This window comes from Chenopodium album, chromosome 8 (genome assembly GCF_948465745.1).
Source record: "Chenopodium album chromosome 8, dcCheAlbu1.1, whole genome shotgun sequence".
Lineage (NCBI taxonomy): Eukaryota > Viridiplantae > Streptophyta > Magnoliopsida > Caryophyllales > Amaranthaceae > Chenopodium > Chenopodium album.
In genome coordinates this window covers 24,199,426-24,220,346 of record NC_137841.1, presented here as the reverse complement: position 1 = coordinate 24,220,346, position 20,921 = coordinate 24,199,426, and the positions used below count along the sequence as shown (strand labels likewise).

Here is a 20,921-nt window from a genome sequence, read left to right as displayed (position 1 = left end):
TATATTTCTATGAGTGAAATTGTAAGTGTTGGGATTGTTTATATTGTTTGGAGTTGTATTTGGTGGATTTTTGTTGGAATTGGTTGTGTAGGTTTAGACACCCATTTGTGTCTCCCCAAAACCAAACCTAGTGATGAGTACCTTTTGCGTCGAATCATAATCGAATGAAGTGAAAGTGTGGAAAGTCTAGTGTTGCGGATAGTTTTAATTTCTTTTCTCTTCTCTCTGTTTTTGAAAACTTATTTTAAGAAAACAGTCAATCCAGTTTGGTTGGTCCATGATATGGGTCCAATAATAGTGTAGTTGGATGGAGCTTGCAAAGACCTTTCCAACGATATATTATAAGCCCAATTCCGATGAATATTGAGGAAGTTATGGCCAATTTACCAAACTGGGCTCGGTTTGAGCCTTATATGCGGCCCAATGATCTAGGGGAAGGTCTAATATGATTTATCATTCCTAATGCAATTAGGAATGGTTTTAGTCTTCTAGATTCTTCTAGAAGGTTCTTTTCATTCCTAATTCAATTAGCATTGATAAATTGACTTTTATTGACTTTTCAGAGTTTTAATTAAAATCAAAGAGCATTTTTTAGGAAAATACGATTTTATCCTCCAGTACGGCAATTTTATCTGATTTTAAGAAAACGCGTGATTTTCTGAATCAGCGCCAAACGCCAGCTGTAGCGCCTGGCGCCAGCATTGGCGTCTGACGCTAATGTTGGCGCCTGGCGCCAATAGCCAGCGTTGACGCTGATCAAGTTTTTTGTGCGCCAGACTCTGTTTTGATATTTTATCTTTTTGGCTGATTTTCTCTATAAATAACGTCGTAAAAACTCTGTTTTCGATAACCAGTTTTCATCAATAATCACCTACAATCATCGATTCTCTCTATTTTCACCAACTCTCATCAAAATTTTCTTGATTACTCTCTCTCTCTCTTTTCTAAACTAGCTTTTCTCAAATACAAAATTCCGCATTCGCAAGACTTAGATACACCTAGCCATATTCGAAGTTGCCTTTGCCCTAGACGTGAAAGGTTTAATTTTTGAGGGTTTGGTCCCAAATCTCTCTTTCAATTATTTAATTTAATTGTTTTGTTTATTATTTTCCTTGAAGTTACTAACGTGTGTATTTTGTTATTAGAAAGAGGTACGAGGCATTGAACCGGTGATTAAGGGCTCGGTATAGGTGATACCGGGGCATTTGGACCGAGTATTCAAGACCGAAAGAGGAAACCCAGATTGGCCCGAAGAATTGGAGCCCAATTGTAGTCCAATTAATGGCCCAAGAGAGCCGCCCGGCCAAAAAGGCTGGCGCCCGGAGGCGCGCCCGGCCGAGCGGGAGAAGCTAAGGTTGGCGCCCGGTGACGCGCCAGGCCGGGCGCGAGATTGGTATTGAGGAGCAAAAAGGCGCGCCCGATCGGGCGCGTGTAAATATTAGGAGTTAATTTTGTCGTTTAAGTTTGTTTTAGTTTAGGATTTGTACGGAGCATAAATACTCCTCCGTAATACGATTTTAAGGGATCTTTCTCTCTCTCTCTCTCTCTCTATTCTCTTAATTGTTTTCTTAGATTTCTTTCTCTTAAACCTTTGTTCTTAATCTACTCTTAATTCCAGATTTATTTTGGTAACAATTTCTCTTCTCTTAATCTTAGTTGTTTATTTTATTTCTTTAATCATGTCTTGCTTTATTTCTTTGATTAGTTTAGATTTAATTATGTCTGAGTAGTTTAATTCTAGGGTTTATGGGGATCCATAATTAATATGAAGGGATAATTTGTTATTGTTGATTATTGGTATTGCGTGATAATTTCTTATTGAATTGTTTTAATTCTTTGCAATTAGATTATGAATCGAGCAGATGTAATTTGATTGTGAATGTTTAGCAATATTGAATTGATGAATCGAGCAGATGTTAATTTAATATTAAAGACTATTTTTAATAGGAACTTAGATCTAGTAAATTGCGAGAGCCTGTTAGATCTATGTTGATTAATAAATTACGAGAGCCTGTTAATCATGTTATTTGTGCAATGTTAATTATTAATTATTATGTCTTATCCCGGAATATTAATTATTGGTGAACCTGTGACCCTAGGCCTTCTTATTATTGTTTTTCTCCCTAAACTTATTCTTCGTAGTATACTTCCTTTAACAACAACAAATTGGTTACTTTAATAATTTATATTGTATTAGTTAATTAGGAATAGAAAGATCCGTTTCTCTGTGGATTCGACCCTACTTCCCTATCTACATTAGTTAGAGGATTTAGGAATTACTTTTGATTTGGGGATACGACTTTACCCTGTCAGTAATACCCCTTGGTTTCCTTTGGATACTGTAGACATATACTTTTGGCCTCCTGTCCCGACATGAAGTGCAATGACGATAAAAAAAAACCATCTTCATGTTGGATCAAAGCAGGCCCGTTTCTGATATTTTGGTGGCTTAGGGCGGACATATTAATTGAGGCCCTATGTAAGCATTAAAAATATATAAGTTGGGTATGCAAAATATAAGATTTTTCACCCAATTTTAACTCCAAATTCTCATAAGGAGTATCAAATTTTGAAAAATAAACAATGTATATATTACGGACTTTACGGTAGTGATAACTCTGTCACTTTATCAAAATTCTCCTACCAATTTATGTTATTTTGTTTTTATAAATGAAAATTTCAGATATAAAAATTCAAAAATGAAAAAAATGATAAAGGTTGAACACAAACCTTACAAAATTAAACAGCGTCACATCAATGGTGAAAGATAATCAAAGATGAGATACTTTTATCAAAAATTCAGATTATTATGGTAGCACTCAAATATAAAGAAATTAAGTAAATATTGTAAGAAGAAAAAAAAAAGAATAAACAAATTATATAGGTGAATTATGGACTTCAAATGATGCATAGATACAAAGATAACTAGTAATATGCCCCAGCGTAAAATATCATTTTTAATTGATTTTATTAGGGATTTTTTTTACCGAAAAAATTAAATTCTGGGTATTGGAAAAGTCTAGTGGGATGTAATTGATGTCTTAGAGCATATTTAGGAAAAAACTAAATATTGGGAACGAAAATCATGGGAATTGAAGGTTTGAAGTTTTTTTTTTTAACTATGGAAATTGTTAATCTAATTATACGGAGATCAAAGGTTTAATTTTTTTTTGGGAGGCCCTTTATTAACAAAAATAGAGCATTACAATATTGAGCCCAGGGCGGTTGCCCCACCTGCCTAGGTCCAGCAACGGCCCTGGATCAAAGTGAGGAACACTTATGGATAATTGATTGAATCACAAAGACACAAAATTGACTAGTGTAGGGTATATTTCAAACATCTCAAACTTGAACCCCACTGTGATCATACACTTAAGCGTGGTGGCATCCAAAGGGAAGGAAACTAGAGCAAAAGAGTCGCCAACAAGTTTTAGGAACTTGTAAACCATCTACAAGGTGAAGGTTACACCCCTTCACGATCCTAGAGATCTCTAACTCCATAGTGGTCTGGAACCATGACTGGATATTCGGGGATGAAGGTACGAATCCTACCTAAAAGAGATTGAACCCGCTTTTATCATAATTTTTTTTATTTTTTATTTACTTGGACTAATGAATCATTTGATGTTGTTGAAGAAAAAAGAACGATGAGCTTTCAAATGTTAACAAGTTTGCATTAAGTTATTATCAATATTATCTGAATTCTGAACCAGCTTTGATCTTATTACTTTGGTTAAAAAACACAATAGTTATAAGTTATTTTCAATTTTCATCCAACTTAGTTAAGATACCAAGCTAAATATCTCAAAATTCTCATAAAAGATGTGTTAGCATTCTATTTTGGCAAGGTGATGTATTGCTTGGTTTTCTTGGGTAGTTGACGATGGCTAGGAACACTTGAGCTTTATTAACTTAAGGTTTAAGCTATAGCTCGGGATTAAGAGCTCTGTAAAATAAGAAGTCAAAATGACATTGTAGCAGAAGTGGCCCATGTGATGAAGAAGAAATTTAGTCTTAATTAGAGAGTAAGAAGACCCTGGGATTGAATAGACGAGCAAACTGAGTGTGAAATAGTACTTATTATCCTCTTTAAAGAGATTCGTCATCAATGAGGTCTGCTGCTCTCTTTTACACATGTTTGTGTTTCTCACATGTCTTTGTTTCCCTATTATTCTGCCTGAAAGTCTGAAATCGAGGCCCTTATGATGCTTCATAGTAAGATATTCTACGAAATTTATTGAATCAAGAATGTATTGTTTGATTATGTAAATGTGCTGGAAAAATTTGTATTATGTGAAATCTACCAAATAAAAAATATATAACACTTAGTAGTTGTTATGCTCTTATTTTGGGGTTACTTGAAAATTAGCTAAGTGATTGGCAGCACTCATTTAGAAAACCATACTCTGCTAAACAATTATAGTTTTCAATTTTTGATTCTCTACATGAAAGGAATACAAGGATCATATATCTTAGGGAAAAGCTATTCTATGTAAAATAACAATAAAAAAAATATCAAATAAGAAAAATATCTTTTTTTTAGTTCGTTGTGTTGCTACAGCCGCTAGTTCTAGTATGGAGCCTCAGTTGTGTTTTTCCCTGGCTTTGGCTTTAACTTCCGAAGGATTACTGCCCCTTGTCTTACATCCTTTAATGTATTTTTTTTTATTAATTTTTTGGTTTATTGTGGGGGTGGATGGTTTCCAATTATCTATTCTCTGTATATGTTTTAATAAGGATTTGAAGATATATGACAATAAGCTAACAAAGATAAAACCTGATTGGTTTGATATGGCTTAATTTTTTACAAGAATAATGGTTAAGCCCTATTAAGATTTGGTGCTTGGTGGATTCCATATAGATGGTGGTGGTTATTTCTTTGGTCTCCTACTCTCTAGGGAAGATGACAAAAGTCATAGAACTTTTGTATGAATTGTACAATTCTCTATATGTTATATGGACTTTGAATGTTGCTGAATGGAATTTCTTCTAATCAATCTACCCAAGACTAAATGATTGGTAACTCTGTGAGATTATTTAATATATTACATCATAACTTTTGAATTTGCACCCATATAAATCTAATTTTTATCTGTTTGATTTTTATGCTGAAATGTGACGTTCAACATTATCTTTTTCAGTGAATTTACTTTTTGTGTGAAGCTGAAACATTTTTATATTGTCTTACTATTTCTGCATAGTTTGATCTAAATTCTGAAATAACCAAGAAAGTCAGAATGGTTAATGGCTTTTTATTTCCTCTTTGGATTGTAGTTCTAAGCATTTTGTCACAATCTGAACTTTGTTTTATTGCCCCCTGCAGGCAGATTAAGAAACTATAATTGTGGCTTTCGACTAGACGTGAAACGAGAATATCCAAGAAGAAAAAGGTACTTCACCATCCTCTCTATCTCTTTCTATCAGGGCTTTGCATATTCATCTTTTATTAATATTCATTGTAGAAATCAAAACTTAAGAATTTTGATAATACCGAGAACTTATGTCTTGTCTTCTAAGTGTATGGGTGCCTTGATATTTTTGGTAAGTTCTTTACTCCATAATTTTTTATGAAAGTTGGTTGTGATTTTGGTTTTCTTAAATTATTAGATGGAAAATACCTTTCAAAGATTGTATGTATTTTGTGTTTTTTGGCAGATGCATGGCTCCCTAGTATTAGTAATTTTGATCTATTATTAGTCGTTGGAAATATAGTCGTTTATGGCTGTTGGGTTCTAACGACTATATCCAACGGCTATAAGCACGGGTCGTGTGCCGTGTTGGGCCGTGTCGGCGTGCCGACCCACGGGCCGAAAGCCGTGCCCGTGCCGGATTTCAAGATTTTTGTTCACCGCACGGCCCACGGCCCACAAGTGGGCTGCCGTGCCAGAATCGTGCCGCTCGCGTGTCGGCATGGCCCATGCCCACCTTTAGGGGAAATTAATACTTGTATAGTTTTAGCAATGCAAATCATAATAAAAATATTAATGTTGATGAAAATATTAGGAAAAATTGCCCAAAAAATACAACCTTTTGCCTATTCTTTTTTTAAATAATACAACATTTGGATTATTTTGTCAATTTTAAACAAGATGGTGTGTTGGGGGAGGGGAGTGAGGAGGTGACTGGAAGGTAGGAGATGTGGTGGCTGGGTCATGGGGGGAGGGGGATGGGTCGGTTTTATTTATTTTTTATTTATTTTTTGATAATAAAAACTAAATCACAATTAATGTCTTAATTAGAAATCAATTAAATGTTAAATTTTTTTTATTAAAAATCTAAATTTATTTAAATATTTTGATAAATTAATATTTAGACCAACTACACGGCGACACGTGTCATGTGCAACCGGCTGATCAGGCACAAGTTTTTTTGTCTTGTTAAAAGTTTCACCCCCAAAGGTTTTATTATTAGAAAATAGTCCAAAGGTTGTATTATAAAAAAAAATCGGCCAAAGGTTGTATTGTTTTTGGCAATTTTTTTTAAAAAATATTAATGTTAGATAAAAAGATTTCTTTTTAAATAAAAAAATGACAAAAAAAAAAAAATCAATGAGTCATGGTCCCTAAATTAATGCTGACTAGGCCAGGTCCCTAAACTTTTTAGTCAGAAACACCAACCAAGGTGGTTGAGGGACCAAAATTGCACAAACAAGAAATGAGGGACTAAATTTGCACAAATACAAAAGAACATGCCGTAGTTATGCTTAATTCTACAAATTTGTTTTGAATGCTACCTTGATTTTTTTTTTTTAAAATTTAACTTTATCAACAACTATTTAAAAGTTATCTCTACCTCTAACAGTTACTTAAATAATTACTATATCACTATAATAATTTTTCTAGGTAGTGTTGGGATTAAGTTTAAAAGCTAACTTCCTTTTAAAAAAAAAGTTCAAAAGCTAACCGTTACCTAGAGGTGATAAAAAATTGAACCGAGCCGTGCCTTAACACAATTTATCACAAGTACCTCAAAAACTTCCACCGAACATACCAAAAAAAAACCTCTAACAGGTCAGTAGGTTGCATGGGTTATATGAACTATGGCCCATGACCCGATACTTGCATGGGTTGGGTACCCGGCCCAAAAAATCTCCAATGTGTCGGGTATTTTTCGGGTCGGGTATTGTTTTATTTATTTATTTATTTTTTTTTGCACGAACCTCCAACTCGGCAACTCATTTTCATTCATCTCCTTTAAACTTGTTTTTTTGGTCATCTAGAAATCGAGCGATTTGTTCTGTTATTGTTGCAAAAAGTAAGAGAAATCCAAATACACTAAATTTTGCACCATTAATGGCATTTTATGCTTGATTCCTCAACAATTTAGATTATTCTTCTTCGTTAAATGCAGGGTTTAATGTCAGTATTTCACAATCTGAATCAATCCTCGATTCATTTTTGCGTCACTGAATTTTAGTTCAGGGAATTGAGGAAAATCCATGTTCAAAAATGGATTCAGGGAGCAAAGTATTTACGGTAGATTTGCTTGAAAGGTATGCTGCTAAAGGCCATGGAGTTGTTACTTGTATGGCTGCTGGTAATGATGTCACCATGTGGGGTACTAGCAAAGGCTGGATCATCCGACATGATTTTGGACTCGGAGATTCCTATGGTTTGTTTTCTTATTTTTTTTACCAATTTATATGATTGTGAATATTATGTACATAGTATAATTTCCATCAATTTTTTATTAGTTTATGTAATTTAGAAAATGTCCCAGTGTTAGTTGCCAAAGAGGAATAATGATTGTGAATATTATGTCCTTAGTATAATTTAGATGCAATACTTTTGGAATTATCACTTTTGGTTTGTGTAGCCGACCCTATTGAGACTTTGATTGCTTGTAGAATTAGACGATTAGTTGATGATAGAATTTTTCATGTTATTGTAATTGAATGCATTTTAATTAATTAAAGGCATAAGTAGTCTACTTGGAGTTCTTATATCAGCTGTAAATTAGGTATTGATCTCTGTGGTGGTCGAACCGGGGATCAGTCAATCCACAGTGTTTTTGTGGATCCTGGCGGGAGCCACTGCATTGCAACAATTGTTGGTGATGGAGGTGCTGAAACATTCTACATTCATGCGAAATGGAGCAAACCTCGTGCCTTGAGTAAACTAAAAGGCCTTGTTGTTAATGCTGTTGCTTGGAACAGACAACACATTACAGAAGGTAGTTCTTTTTTTTTTTGGTACAAATATTTCCCTCGTTTGAATAAGGAAATCTTTTGCTGTTTGATTGGCTTTCTTGTGCCCTCAATTTGTGTATTCTAGAAGTTCATTTGATGATAATATCTGATGTATCATTTGGGAGTTAGCTTGAAATGGAATTAGTTGGAGTCTTTCATATAACCTGAGAAATTGATATGTGTAAAATATATGGTTTGAAAAATCAGTTCTAATAGTTTGCAACTGTTGTTGCTCCTGTAAATGACTGCAAACATTCGAAATGATATGTAAGGCTCTTATGATATCAACATTTCATCAATGCATATATGCCGTGATATAGAGTGCAGATTGCTTTGTTAATTCACTTGATTCTCTCTGCATAAATGTTGCCATCTTAGCCAATAGCTAATTTGTTCTAGTAATATATTGGGGCTCTATACTCAATGCTAGGAGAGTCTTACCAGCTACCTCATGCAACACATGATGCTTAGCTGGATTGAACATTCACTTAAATATGCATATATTGGCTTGTGTAGGCATCAAGATGCTAGCTTTTTAAGCTTGCCGATGCTCCTTTTGAAATCTGGTCACTCTTTAATTTCATACCTATAAAAGGACCATTCCTTAGCTACAGAGTCTTCCAAACCACTAAGAAAGCTTGTATTAGCTAAGATAGAAGCCTTTTGAATAGTGTGCGTCAACCACTTGGTGTTAATAGGTCGCGAGGAAAATTTTTTGTTGCAAAAAAGCATATAAATCATCTTTTGCTACCTTAGAATAATTGTATTAAAAGTTTAGGTCTTTGAGAAATACAATTATTATGTTGTAGCAAAAGACTATTAAATATTGATAATAAAAAGAATGATTTCTTTTCTCATTGTACCAAAAATTTCTAGCCAAAGTATCTCTCTTTTGTTTCCCATTTTGTTCCTCCCTCCCTTGGTGTGCATGATAAGAGAAAAAGGTTGGTGAACCATATAGTCTAACTCATATGAGTAAGTCAACTAGTGCTTTGTGTTTTTCAATCAAGCAAGCTATTCACAAGGGAAATATCTCTTATTAATATGGGTTTCATGCTTTCATGCTAGTACTATGCCTTCATGTACAAGTTAACTTGAATAAATATCATTCTACTCTATCAAAGATCATTTCGGACAGTTTCTTATACTTTATTATATGTTACTTTCTAGAAATCTTTTATTTATGCAATATTTTTATGCTTGTTACTTTTTGGTGTAAGGGTGTGTTGGTTCAGATGAGGTTCCTTCTTTATATGGTATTTTGAATACATCAATTCTAATTTCATTTCTCTTAATTTGAATGTAGCTTCCACAAAGGAAATCATTCTTGGTACTAATAATGGTCAGCTTCATGAGATGGCTGTGGATGAAAAGGATAAAAGAGAAAAGTACATTAAACTTCTGTATGAACTTTCAGAACTTCCTGAAGCTTTTATGGGATTGCAGGTAATATGTCTTCTGTCTCTTTTTTTGTTGCTATATTTGCTGAGTATATCATACTTTCTCCGTTTCTTTATAGTTACAACACACACTTTATCACGGTATTTAAGAAAAGTGGACCTCACATGATAAAATACACTTAAATTAGGGTGGAGAGGTTGTTAGGAGTATAATCAAGTGGGCCATGTGCTTTAAATAAAGGTAATACTACAATTTTCATCATAAAAACCTTCCTTTTATGGTGTGTTGCAACTATTGTGACATTTCCAATTTTAGGGAAGTGTTGCAACTATAAAGAAACGGAGGAAGTATGTTTTTTGGACCATACCACCTCAGACCTATAAATTACTATTTAAGGAGATTTTGTTGCATTCAACACATTTAAGAACTTTTAAGTGGGCTTTTACCAATAACTCATATGTTTTGCTATCTAGGCCAATGACACACATAGTCAACTTAGAAGAGGAGGGTTGGTGACTTGTTGTTTGAAAAGTTACATGGCTGTGAAATGTCTAATGAAAAATAACTCAATTATTGAAATTTATAATTATCATATACATAAATCTGAGGAAGAACAAAGAAGATGGAAATTTGGAGGAAAAATCGATATATGGTTGTTTAACCAATGTTATCAAAGCAGCACTAAAGCGATGTGCCTTTGATTTTCTGGATAATCCCATTGACAAATTAAAAATTCAGTATAATTCATTCAATAATGTTAGGTTTAAAGAGGATAAAGAGGTGGTGTTCCTGGCCTCCTTGTCAATGCCAACTTGTTGATCATTTAAAAATTTTCCCTTTGTATAACCTTCTGGACTCTTTCCTGAATCAAGGATAACTCCATAAAAGATCTCCCACACTCCATTTCTGTAAATTTTTGTGGCAAGCTTCCCAGTGTTGGCCATATTAGATTATTAGATCTCCCATGATATGCTGATTTACTTTTGTTCCAAAATTCAAAGTTCTAAAACTTTCAATGCTCAAAGCTAGACTTGTATTTAGGAATTTCTGATTTGATTTTGTGATTTGACTTTGTGCAGATGGAAACAGCTAGCATTAGCACAGGTACTAGGTATTATGTGATGGCTGTAACTCCAAGGCGGCTTTATTCGTTTACAGGAATTGGGTCATTGGAGGTAGGGTTTAAAGACATTACTGCAATCTACCTTTCAATTTCCTAGGGAAGATATATGTCTCTTTCGAATTTTTTGTTTTCCCTTCTTTCTTTGTATATTTGTTCTCTCCTTTTTCACTCTTCCCTCTCTTAAACTTCTAACATTTCTCAAGTGATTGGTCCTTTGCAATTACGGATTCCAAATTTCCAATGGGTGGAGGATGGCTCTCCCCACACAGCGTCAGTCCATATCAATTTAGGTATGGGTTGGGTTTTGCAAGTTTACTTAGACTTGGGCTATTTAAAAAGTTTTGTGATCGGGGGTATTAAATAATGTATATTATGTTTCTTAGGTAACTTAATGTTTTCGGTCAATTAGTATAATTACAAGTCTATTAATTGCATATTTTTCAAAAAAGTATAATGGATGGAGTGGGCAGGTAACCTTTTTAAATTATTAACACCCTAATATCCTTGATGGGGACCAATGTATAAAAAGGCTCAAGGCGTACCAAGGCGTTTCAGAGTTCCCTCCGCCTTGGTGCGCCTTATTGAAGTAAGGCACATATAATAAAAAAAAAAAATTATGAAAAAAAAATCTTTGTGCGTGGGTGCGCCTAGGTGCACCTCACCAAAATCGCCTCGCCTAGACCACAAAAGGCGCATGGCCCCTAACGTCTTGCGCCTCAGACACGGCTTTCAAACACCAATGGGGACAACTTTAACCCCCCAATACCAACATCCTACTCATGCACAAAGTAATGTGGGTTTTTGATATTAACTTATTTCACCTCCCTTGACATTGAATTGCCATTATGTACTGGTTTGTGGGTGTACCCAAGGGTATTATTTGCTCATTAGGAGAGCTCCAAATGAGTAAAAAATTCTCACGAGAAAAAAGATTACTCTTGAATAAACATATTTCTAGGTGTACTTGTTTACATTCTCTCCCTGTTTGCAGCTCTCCTCCATGCATGCTAATTAAAGAAAACATTGTTTTGTTTTCTAATGTAATCCAATAATGGAGGGACTTTCAGCATGTAAAAAAAAAAAAGGGTTGGAAAACCACCTTGGATAGTGGCGTCGTATCATGGTGCACTAGTTTTGGGAGATTCTTGGTACTTCCTTCTAAAGGACTAGAGATGTCTTAAGTGCCATTAAGAACAAGCCTAATATAGTTAGAAGAATGTTTTCCTTTACTAATTAGAGAAAGCATTCTTATATTAACTTGGTAGGCTTTTAGCTTCACTCAAATAGGGAGTGGATTTGACACATTTCTATTATGTAATTTATATAGAGAGCCTTAGGTTAAAATATAATATCGTTATAGTATATTCTATGGGATCCTGAAGACATTATCATATATTTTTTGTTATTATCTCCTTATTCAAATAAATTTGACACCTAAAAATTGACAAAATTTTGGTGTCTACAATGTCAATGCTTTAAAACCCTATATCTTGTACCTTATAATAATGTAGGCCTAATTACCGATGTAGAATTTTCCGTTCAACATATGGGGCATGTGAGGATCACATAAAATCCTTGAAGCCCTCTTTCACTTTGACTAATTTGCTTTTATTCTATGAGCTAGATCTCCGTACAATTCCCCATCCTTTTGAATAATAGATCATGGATATTGGTCATGACAATTCTTTCACCTAAGGTGTCTCCTAGTTTTCAACCTTGCTAAACTCACATTCCAAATATTCTGTCTTACTTTTGCTCAGCCTAAAGCCTCAAGATTAGTGTGTCTCCATAATTGCAACTTACTTTCCACACCTTTTGTCTCTTCAATCAACACAATGCAAGCATCATGAACCATGGTACATCATCTTGTATTGAACTTATCAATTTATCCATGACTATGGCAAAAAGAAAAGGCTACGTACTCCCCATGTATGGTCAATGATGTACTCCTCATGCATGGTTAATGATGTCAATATATGTACGTCAAATGCCATTCTTGTTTAAGCCCACCAAAGTATTTCTCTTGGTACCTTATTAAAGGCCTTTTCCAAATGAATGAAAACCATGTGTAAATCCTTCGTCTTATCCTCATTGTTATCCAATTGTCTCCTAGTTATTTGAACTAACCACCACCTAAGTGGTATTGGCTTTTACATATACTAAAGGCATCAAATTAAAGAAAAACAAAATTATTTAAGAAATCTCCTAATACACATGGGAGTTTAAATCAAATTTCACCGTATTATCTCTGGTTCATCCTGATTCTGAAGCTATACCAGTCAACACCCCTTTCATGTTTTAGGGATGAATCTAATTCATGAAAATTGAGATGGATATGATTTGTGATCCAAACATTTATAATGGAAAAGGAGTGGAACAATTTTCTTACCCATTCTTTAGTACCTCTCTACTAGTTGATCCGTTAGTATGTTTGGTGCTTTCGCTTTCATGCTAACTTCCTCAAACAATTTTCTTACTCAATCTTTAGTACCTCTCTACCCCATATACTTCTCGGCTTGCATGAGATTTGTATGCTGCTTTTCTTTGACACGCTAGACCCTAAGGTATAATCTTTTATCTTAGAAGTTATGCATATATTTTTCGCATTCAAACATCTTCTTCACCCTGTTTGTGTTTAGGGGGAAAAAAAATTCTAGAATGTGGAGCGTAAAAAATTTATAATCTTGTATCTTAATAGTTTTGTCCTTGACTATATTTCTTTCTTAATTAGGGGGCTGCATTAGTGTTTCTCTAGTCTTCTCATCTATTTGTGCCATATATTCTGGTTCTTTGATGTGGTTTCTTTCTCGCTGTGTTGCTTTATTCCTTTGTGATTTCACATTTTATTTGCAGAGTGTCTTCTTGGGTTACCAAGATCGAGCAGTGCGTTTCATGGAACTTCCAGGTGAAAATCTCAGTAGGTAAGCTCTATTTACAAAAAATAATAACCTATTGAAATTTGTTCACTATGGTACTTCCACACTTCAATGTCTTACATATCCCTGCTTTGTGTTTGTAATTGAAGATTCGAAGAGGTGGATTGATGCGTGTAGTAAAGGGCACTAAGATGCAATGGGCTTGGGGCTAAATTATTTTGCTAGAATCATACTACCTATTGTTTTTACATAGATATTTATTTTGTATCTCACACATGTGCGTTCATGGGTTATAAGATAATGTGCTTCTGGACTCGTTGCCATTTGTTCTGTCTTGTGCTTCTTGTGCTGATTTGTTTTTTGGTCGTCGACTATTTTCTGTTTATTTTTTGGTAATATTTTTAATTTTTATAGAGAATAGCTTGTTTATTTGGCAGTGCTGAAAATGATCCCCTTGCAATATATATAAAATATAATTTTTATTAGAATTTGTGCAGGCATGTTTTGATTAATCAATCCTACTCTTAAAGATAAGCATCTTTGATATAATTGATTGTGACTGGTTTATTTTGCAGTGAGCTGCATTTTTTTATAAAGCAGAAAAGAGCAATTCATTTTGCTTGGCTCTCGGGAGCAGGAATCTACCATGGTGACCTGAACTTTGGAGCAAGCCATAGGTAACTCTCAAACATATAATTTATTTATGTCTGACTCATATTCTGTCTAGTATATAATCCACCAAAAGTTTGCATATTTTGTCTCTGCCTGAGAGCTGAGACTATATTTGTTTGGTTCTATGTATTTCATTGCCAGACATAAGTTGTGGTGATATAGCTCATAATTTATTTATGTCTGACTCATATTCTGTCTAGTATATAATCCACCAAAAGTTTTCATATTTTGTCTCTGCCTGAGAGCTGAGACTATTCTTGTTTGGTTCTATGCATTTCATTGCCAGACATAAGTTGTGGTGATATAGCTCATAAAGTTAAAATTTCCAGATAGACATTAGTTGTTGTGATATGGATTGTAAAGACTAATATATGAACACTGTGGTTAGTTCACAGGATGGAGATGAAAATTTTGTGGAGAATAAGGCATTGCTGGATTATTCTAAGTTATTTGATGGTGCTGAAGCAGTTAAACCTAGTTCTTTGGCAATCTCAGAATACCATTTCTTGCTTCTTGTTGGTAATAAAGTTAAGGTAGGTTAATGCCTATTGGTGACGATTTACAGTCTAGAAATATTTGTGCTTTCATGCAAGAATCACTTTTTATATTTTTTCATTTTTGTGTTAGAGTGGATTGCATAAACAATCTCTCAAACTTTTGTCTTTTTTTACTGTTATTTTAATATAATATTTAAATATATGAAAAAAAAATTAATATGAATGATTTGAACCTTTTCCCAGCTTCATGTATTACGGCCACCTTGGAGGCTTATAAATAAATTAGAATAAACCCAAATATGGCGATTGCTGTAGATTGGATCTCGTAATAATTCCAAGTTATCTAAGACTTACATTCTTTAGCTCTTTTAAAATTATGAGGTGTGAAACATCTTTAGGATGTCATGAGATTACTATACCATAAGATGGAGTTATTTAGATTTTGATGAAGGGTTGTATTATCTTAGAGGATGACGAAATAAATTGATAAATGATAATTTGTATTTTCTTGTTGCAAAATACTATACATAGTCTTCTACACGCATTTTAAGAAGCCATTGCCATCACCAGACACTTTCTTGAAATCGTACACCTCTAACGCTCTCTCCCTCCTCCTCCACATATGTCAAACCTCCTCCTTGACCCCACGCAACCACTTTACTCCTATTCAGGTTTAGAGAGAGAGAGAGAGAGAGAGAGAGAGAGAGAGAGAGAGAGAGAGAGAGAATAAAGGAAAGAAAAGTAGTTCAGATGTGAAGATAATAAAGAAAGAGGAGTTCAGGGTGATTTTGAGTCTTGTTGGCGACGGTAGTGGTGGCCGTGAGGTCGTGGGGGTGGGATTGTTGTTGAGTTATGGGTCTAATGGTTAGGGGGAGTGTGATAGGAATGAGGGTGAAGGTAAGTGTGGTTTCCACTTTTCAGTGGGGTGTGTTACTTGGACTTATGTACCCATGCTTAACACGTGTGTCCGACCTGACTGTTTTTTTAATTTTTTTTGGTCGGAAACGAAGGGTTAGAGTGTCCTATTTATGTGTCGTGGATCTAACACGGGTAGTTGGGGTGAAATGAAGACTTCAGATAGCATAAGATTAAGTGCTGATTTACGGTGGTTAGGGTGGTAGTTGGGAAGGAAGGGTGGTGTTTCATTGAGTTTGTTGGTAATTGGGTAGGGTGACTGGATTCAATGTGGAGGGGAGTGGTGGGTAATGGTCATGGCGACCTGATTTTGATGTAAGGGATGATTTGAGAGAGACGTATAATTAATACTCAATTTGTTTTAAGAGAGAGGGTTTTTAAGGATATTATAGAAGAAGGATTTGATTAAATTTAGAAGTGGAAAAACGGGTAATTAATACTTAATTTGTATCTTTTTGATATTGTTGTTTGAAATCTTGCAACAATTGGAATCTTGAAAAAAATTTCTTCCATGCCAGAAAAAAAAAAAAAAAATTGTCTTGTGGGACCTCTTGTTTGATTCATATCAATGAGTGCTTTAGGAATCTCAAATATTGTATTTTTTGCTCATATGAAATTAGAGATATTAGTAGTTAATGATGTGCATTGGCAGATATGAGTAGTGAAAATAGGAACATAATAAGTAATAAAGGGGATAATATGTATTGTAATTATGACTTATGACTTCCCATTTGTAGTTCGTTGTGACTTGCATGTTTTATAAATTTCCAAAAGGAAAGCAATGTATGCTATATGAAACAAAGGTCATATTACCTTTATTTTATTTTAAAACTTTTTTTTTCTTTTTAAATAAAAATAAAACTCATTTGCAATAATATGAGGTAATGAATTTTTCTTTTTAAATAAAAATAAAATTCATTTGCAATAATATGAGGTAATGAATTGTTTAATTCCTCTAATTAAGTGTGTAGGTAATAATGTGGACATTTACTCTAGCCTCCCACCTTAGCCTGCTCAAGGCAGGAGTCTTATAGAGGCCCAGGGCCTATGGTTTACGATGTGGTGTTTCATTGCATCCAGAAGAGTCATAATTTATTGTTGGTTTTCTTTTTTCAATGTCCCTTTTACTATATTAGACGGTTCCTTTTGACGATTCATGGTAGCTGACCCCAAATCTTTTTGGGACTAAGACTTTGTTGTTGATACTGTTGTAATGTTGAGGACCATAGGATAACTTGGGAAAGTTATAAATCTTGGGTTTTCATGGTTATTCATTGTATTAATGAATATTTTTTTCTTTCTTTTTTCTTGCAGGTTGTGAACCGAATTAGTGAACAGATCATTGAGGAACTTCACTTTCATCTAACATCCGAGTCATCGTCAAAGGGCATTCTAGGTCTTTGTAGTGATGCCTCTGCTGGTTTGTTTTATGCATATGACCAGAACTCTATCTTTCAGGTATCTTCAATGGAAACATTCATCTACGTTTGACCATTGATTTTCATTCTCTGTTCATATATACGCTAAATCTTGATCAATTAAACAAGTATATGTTTCTTAGGTTTCTGTAAATGATGAAGGCCGGGATATGTGGAAAGTTTATTTGGACATGAAGGAATATGCAGCAGCTTTGGCGAATTGTCGGGATGCATTGCAGAGAGATCAAGTCTATCTAGCACAGGTGACACAGTTAGCTCTCATTGGGATATACTAGTCAATATCTTGCATGTGTGGCATGTGTGCATGGATTGGTGACTCAGTGTGGATAATAGTTGTAGTCATCACTAATTAATACATTTTGTTTTCCAAGCATCTTAGTCAAGTCTATTTTATTCTGCAGGCTGAAGCTGCTTTCTCCACCAAGGACTTTCTGAGAGCTGCATCTTTCTTTGCAAAGGTTTTTCGTAATTTCATTTCTGATATTTCAGTGAACTTCAGAAAAGTCATATTGTTTTCAACCTTGATTAGGCAGAACAAGACTAACCATTTAGCAGAAAATGAAAATAGCTGGGGTGAGATTGCATCGATTTTACATTGAAAGAAAAAAATGACCACCTTTAAGTGATTCTGCCATTGGCAGTGTAGGGTATGGATTGCTTAATTGTTTTTACTGTAATATTTCTTTGCCATGTTCTCATCAAGGCTTGTTTAGGCATGTGAATTACTTGGTGATCAAGTTTAGTTTTTACATGTACCTCAGGTTATGATGTTAGAAGGATTCCTATGTTAATGTCTGATACGCCAACTGGTATGCTTAGAAGTCTATGATTTAAATCTAACAAGTAATTTTTAAGATTTTTAAACCTTAAAAAGAGAGTTCTTGATAAGATTCAATTAGGTGTTATTTAGGATTTTAAGGTGATTGTTCATAAGATTGTTCATAAGATGAAACCTGGAAGTTGTTGCCGTTTTTGGCCTGTTCATCCTTTATGCTCTCTTAAAAACCCTTAAACACAATAAATCGTTAGATATGATTTTGTAGCTTTCTTTAGAGCATCTTTATTCTCATTCATTTTTTTTTTTTGGGGGCGGGGGAGGTGGAGTGAGTTGTTAAGGAGTGACCATTAATGGTCTTTCGTCACCGCGTCTTTTCTGTAAGTTTGTTGCTGTTGCACATAAGATTGAGATGTCAATGAGGAAAGGGCACATAAGTTTGTTGCGAAAATCTAGTTAGTTGGGATGTAGTATGTCATTTGAGGCACAACCTCATTTAAATGTAATTTGTATTAATCTGATATGGTCTTTTTTGGTCTAAGCTAATACAATAAGAAATAAATTTTTGAAATAAGGTGAACTAAATAAGGCCTGAATCTATCCGATCACACTGCTAAAATGAAGATGGCTTAAATTGACGAAAAGGCCCATATTAAGATTTTTTTTTTTTTTTTTTTTTTTTTTTTTTTTTTTTTTTTTTTTTTTATAGATTATGGATCATCAGTAATTTAGAGTTGGTGGGTGGTTGGGTGGGTCGGGGTGGGGGAGTGGGGTAGGGTGAGGTGCAGGAGTGTTGATATTATCTCATTGCAATTTAAAGCTAGTTGAAATGAACGTATTCAATTATCTGTCATCATTGATGAGCTCAGAATCTTTGGGGTAAGACTGTTTTTGGGCTTCATTACATTTATAATTAGCTATTTAAATTGTTTCTTCAATTAGTATGGTGAGTTTAACAGGATTTTTTTTGCAGATCAATTATATACTCTCGTTTGAAGAAATCACTTTGAAGTTCATTAGTGCAAATGAACAGGTGAATTTTGCCTTCTCACAGTTACAATTGCACCTACCAGCTGATATATAATACTTAAACACTCCATTTTAAGCTAAAATTTCACAAAATGGTCTCGTCTCTCACCTGGACATGTACGTGTATGGGCCAATTCTGACATTTTTAGCAGGATCTGAGTAACATAGTTTACTTATGCCTTAAAAGCAATTGTGTATATGTTCATTATGTGCAGAGATATTATTTAGTCATGCATGCATGCATGCCTTCCTTCATTTTGAGGTTGGTGTGTAATCTTAAAAGCAGGGTTTTTACTGAGAGTGTGGAGTCTTGGGACTTACCGTGTACTGTGTTGGAGCTTCTGTGGGATCGTTTTGGTTGTATTGAGGGGGCCAAGGAGAAGAAGATGCTTAATGGTAGTTCTGTGGTGTTTGAATGGAATGCAAACATTTTGTTGGAAACTGTTCTATTTTGTGACTTACTGTGCAATAGAATTACTTATTGAACGTCTTTATTTTGGGGACAACTCATCCTCTTACATTGTATATTGTTTTCTGTAATGTATGCATGAATTGTTTTTTAATCCAAAAAAAAAAAAAAAAATTAATAAAAAAATAAAAAATGCATTGCCTTGTTATAGCTGACGGTATAGTTTCCAATTTCCATGTTTGCAGTCCACATTAAAAACTCGATGAAAGTATCTTATTATTGGTTTATATGAAGGACGTTTGAAAATATGTGACATGGCCTGTGACAAAATATTCTCAAAGTAAAGAAATGTCCTATTTGGGATGGCATCGATGACTTTGGATTTAAGTGATATTTAAAAGTGACCGTCCTTTCACTATTTCATAACTTATGTATCATCCTACGCATATGAAATTATGAATTATGAGTATGAATTTCAAGATTTTCTGCATTGCAGGATGCTTTAAGGACCTTTTTGTTGTGGAAAGTTGACAGTCTTTCAAAAGATGATAAATGCCAAATAACGATGATTTCCACATGGGCCACTGAATTATACTTGGACAAGGTTTGTGTTGTTTTCCCTTGGCAGCCTTATTATTGTTATTGTTATTGTTATTGTTATTGTTATTGTTATTGTTATTGTTATTGTTGTTATTGTTGTTATTATTGTTATTGTTATTATTGTTGTTATTATTATTATTGTTATTATTATTACTATTATTATTACTATTATTATTACTATTATTATTACTATTATTATTACTATTATTATTACTATTATTATTACTATTATTATTACTATTATTATTACTATTATTATTACTATTATTATTACTATTATTATTACTATTATTATTACTATTATTATTACTATTATTATTACTATTATTATTATTATTATTATTATTATTTTATAACCTTTCTAAACAAGTTTTGTTAAAATTTAAACATTCCACATAGTGCCAGGAATACTTCGAACTTTTCTACATGGTAACTTGTATTCTTTTATATCTGAATGGTGTTCAAGAAATCTTAAAAACTATTCGTGGAGTAGCCTTCCTTTGGTACTCCTTTTGAAACTAGCTATATCTCGTTGACTAAACTCCTCAAAGACTATTAAAACTTTCCAACTTCTGTATAGTGACCATCAGATAAATTTTGTTGCAAGATGTCTCTTTTCTATGTCTTGAATTTCACAACTGCCTTCGGATTTTAGTACTACTCGTAATCTTTTCTAATGGCATTGTTAAAGTTGTAATTGGCCCCAAAGTGTAGACAGGAGAGTAATTCAACTTTTCCAAGCAGCCATTTATGTCCAAGGGACGTGAAAGTAGTCAATACTGAAAAGGCCCCATGTGAATTTAAAAAATTTTGTCCATCATTTCACCTTAAGTTGGCACCATATAGAAATTTTGTATTGCTTTTGTTCTTCAATGTCCTTGCTTGTGATGCCTTTTTGGTATATACTTTTGTATGTGTGCGTATATTCATCTATATTACATTATTTACAGAGATAAATTGTACTGTATGTTGCCTTTGATAACGCAGACAACCTCAT

The 20,921-nt window shown here is 34.0% G+C and overlaps 1 protein-coding gene across 2 annotated transcripts in view; it reads left to right on the top strand.

The window, feature by feature from the left end:
* Positions 1-7,159: 7,159 nt before the first annotated feature.
* Positions 7,160-20,921, top strand: part of LOC145641775 (vacuolar sorting protein 18-like) — a 30,729-nt gene continuing 16,967 nt past the window's right edge. The window contains exons 1-13 of one of the 2 annotated variants that reach the window (XM_081692727.1): positions 7,174-7,254; positions 7,351-7,611; positions 7,960-8,172; positions 9,495-9,634; positions 10,669-10,764; positions 13,566-13,633; positions 14,164-14,265; positions 14,649-14,793; positions 16,987-17,130; positions 17,234-17,353; positions 17,513-17,569; positions 18,860-18,919; positions 19,821-19,928. In XM_081692727.1, coding sequence (XP_081548853.1) covers positions 7,449-7,611; positions 7,960-8,172; positions 9,495-9,634; positions 10,669-10,764; positions 13,566-13,633; positions 14,164-14,265; positions 14,649-14,793; positions 16,987-17,130; positions 17,234-17,353; positions 17,513-17,569; positions 18,860-18,919; positions 19,821-19,928 — 1,416 coding nt within the window. In that variant the 5' untranslated portion in view covers positions 7,174-7,254; positions 7,351-7,448. Of the gene's footprint in view, positions 7,612-7,959; positions 8,173-9,494; positions 9,635-10,668; positions 10,765-13,565; positions 13,634-14,163; positions 14,266-14,648; positions 14,794-16,986; positions 17,131-17,233; positions 17,354-17,512; positions 17,570-18,859; positions 18,920-19,820; positions 19,929-20,921 lie in introns of both variants that reach the window. The other variant, XM_081692726.1, reaches the window with a different exon arrangement.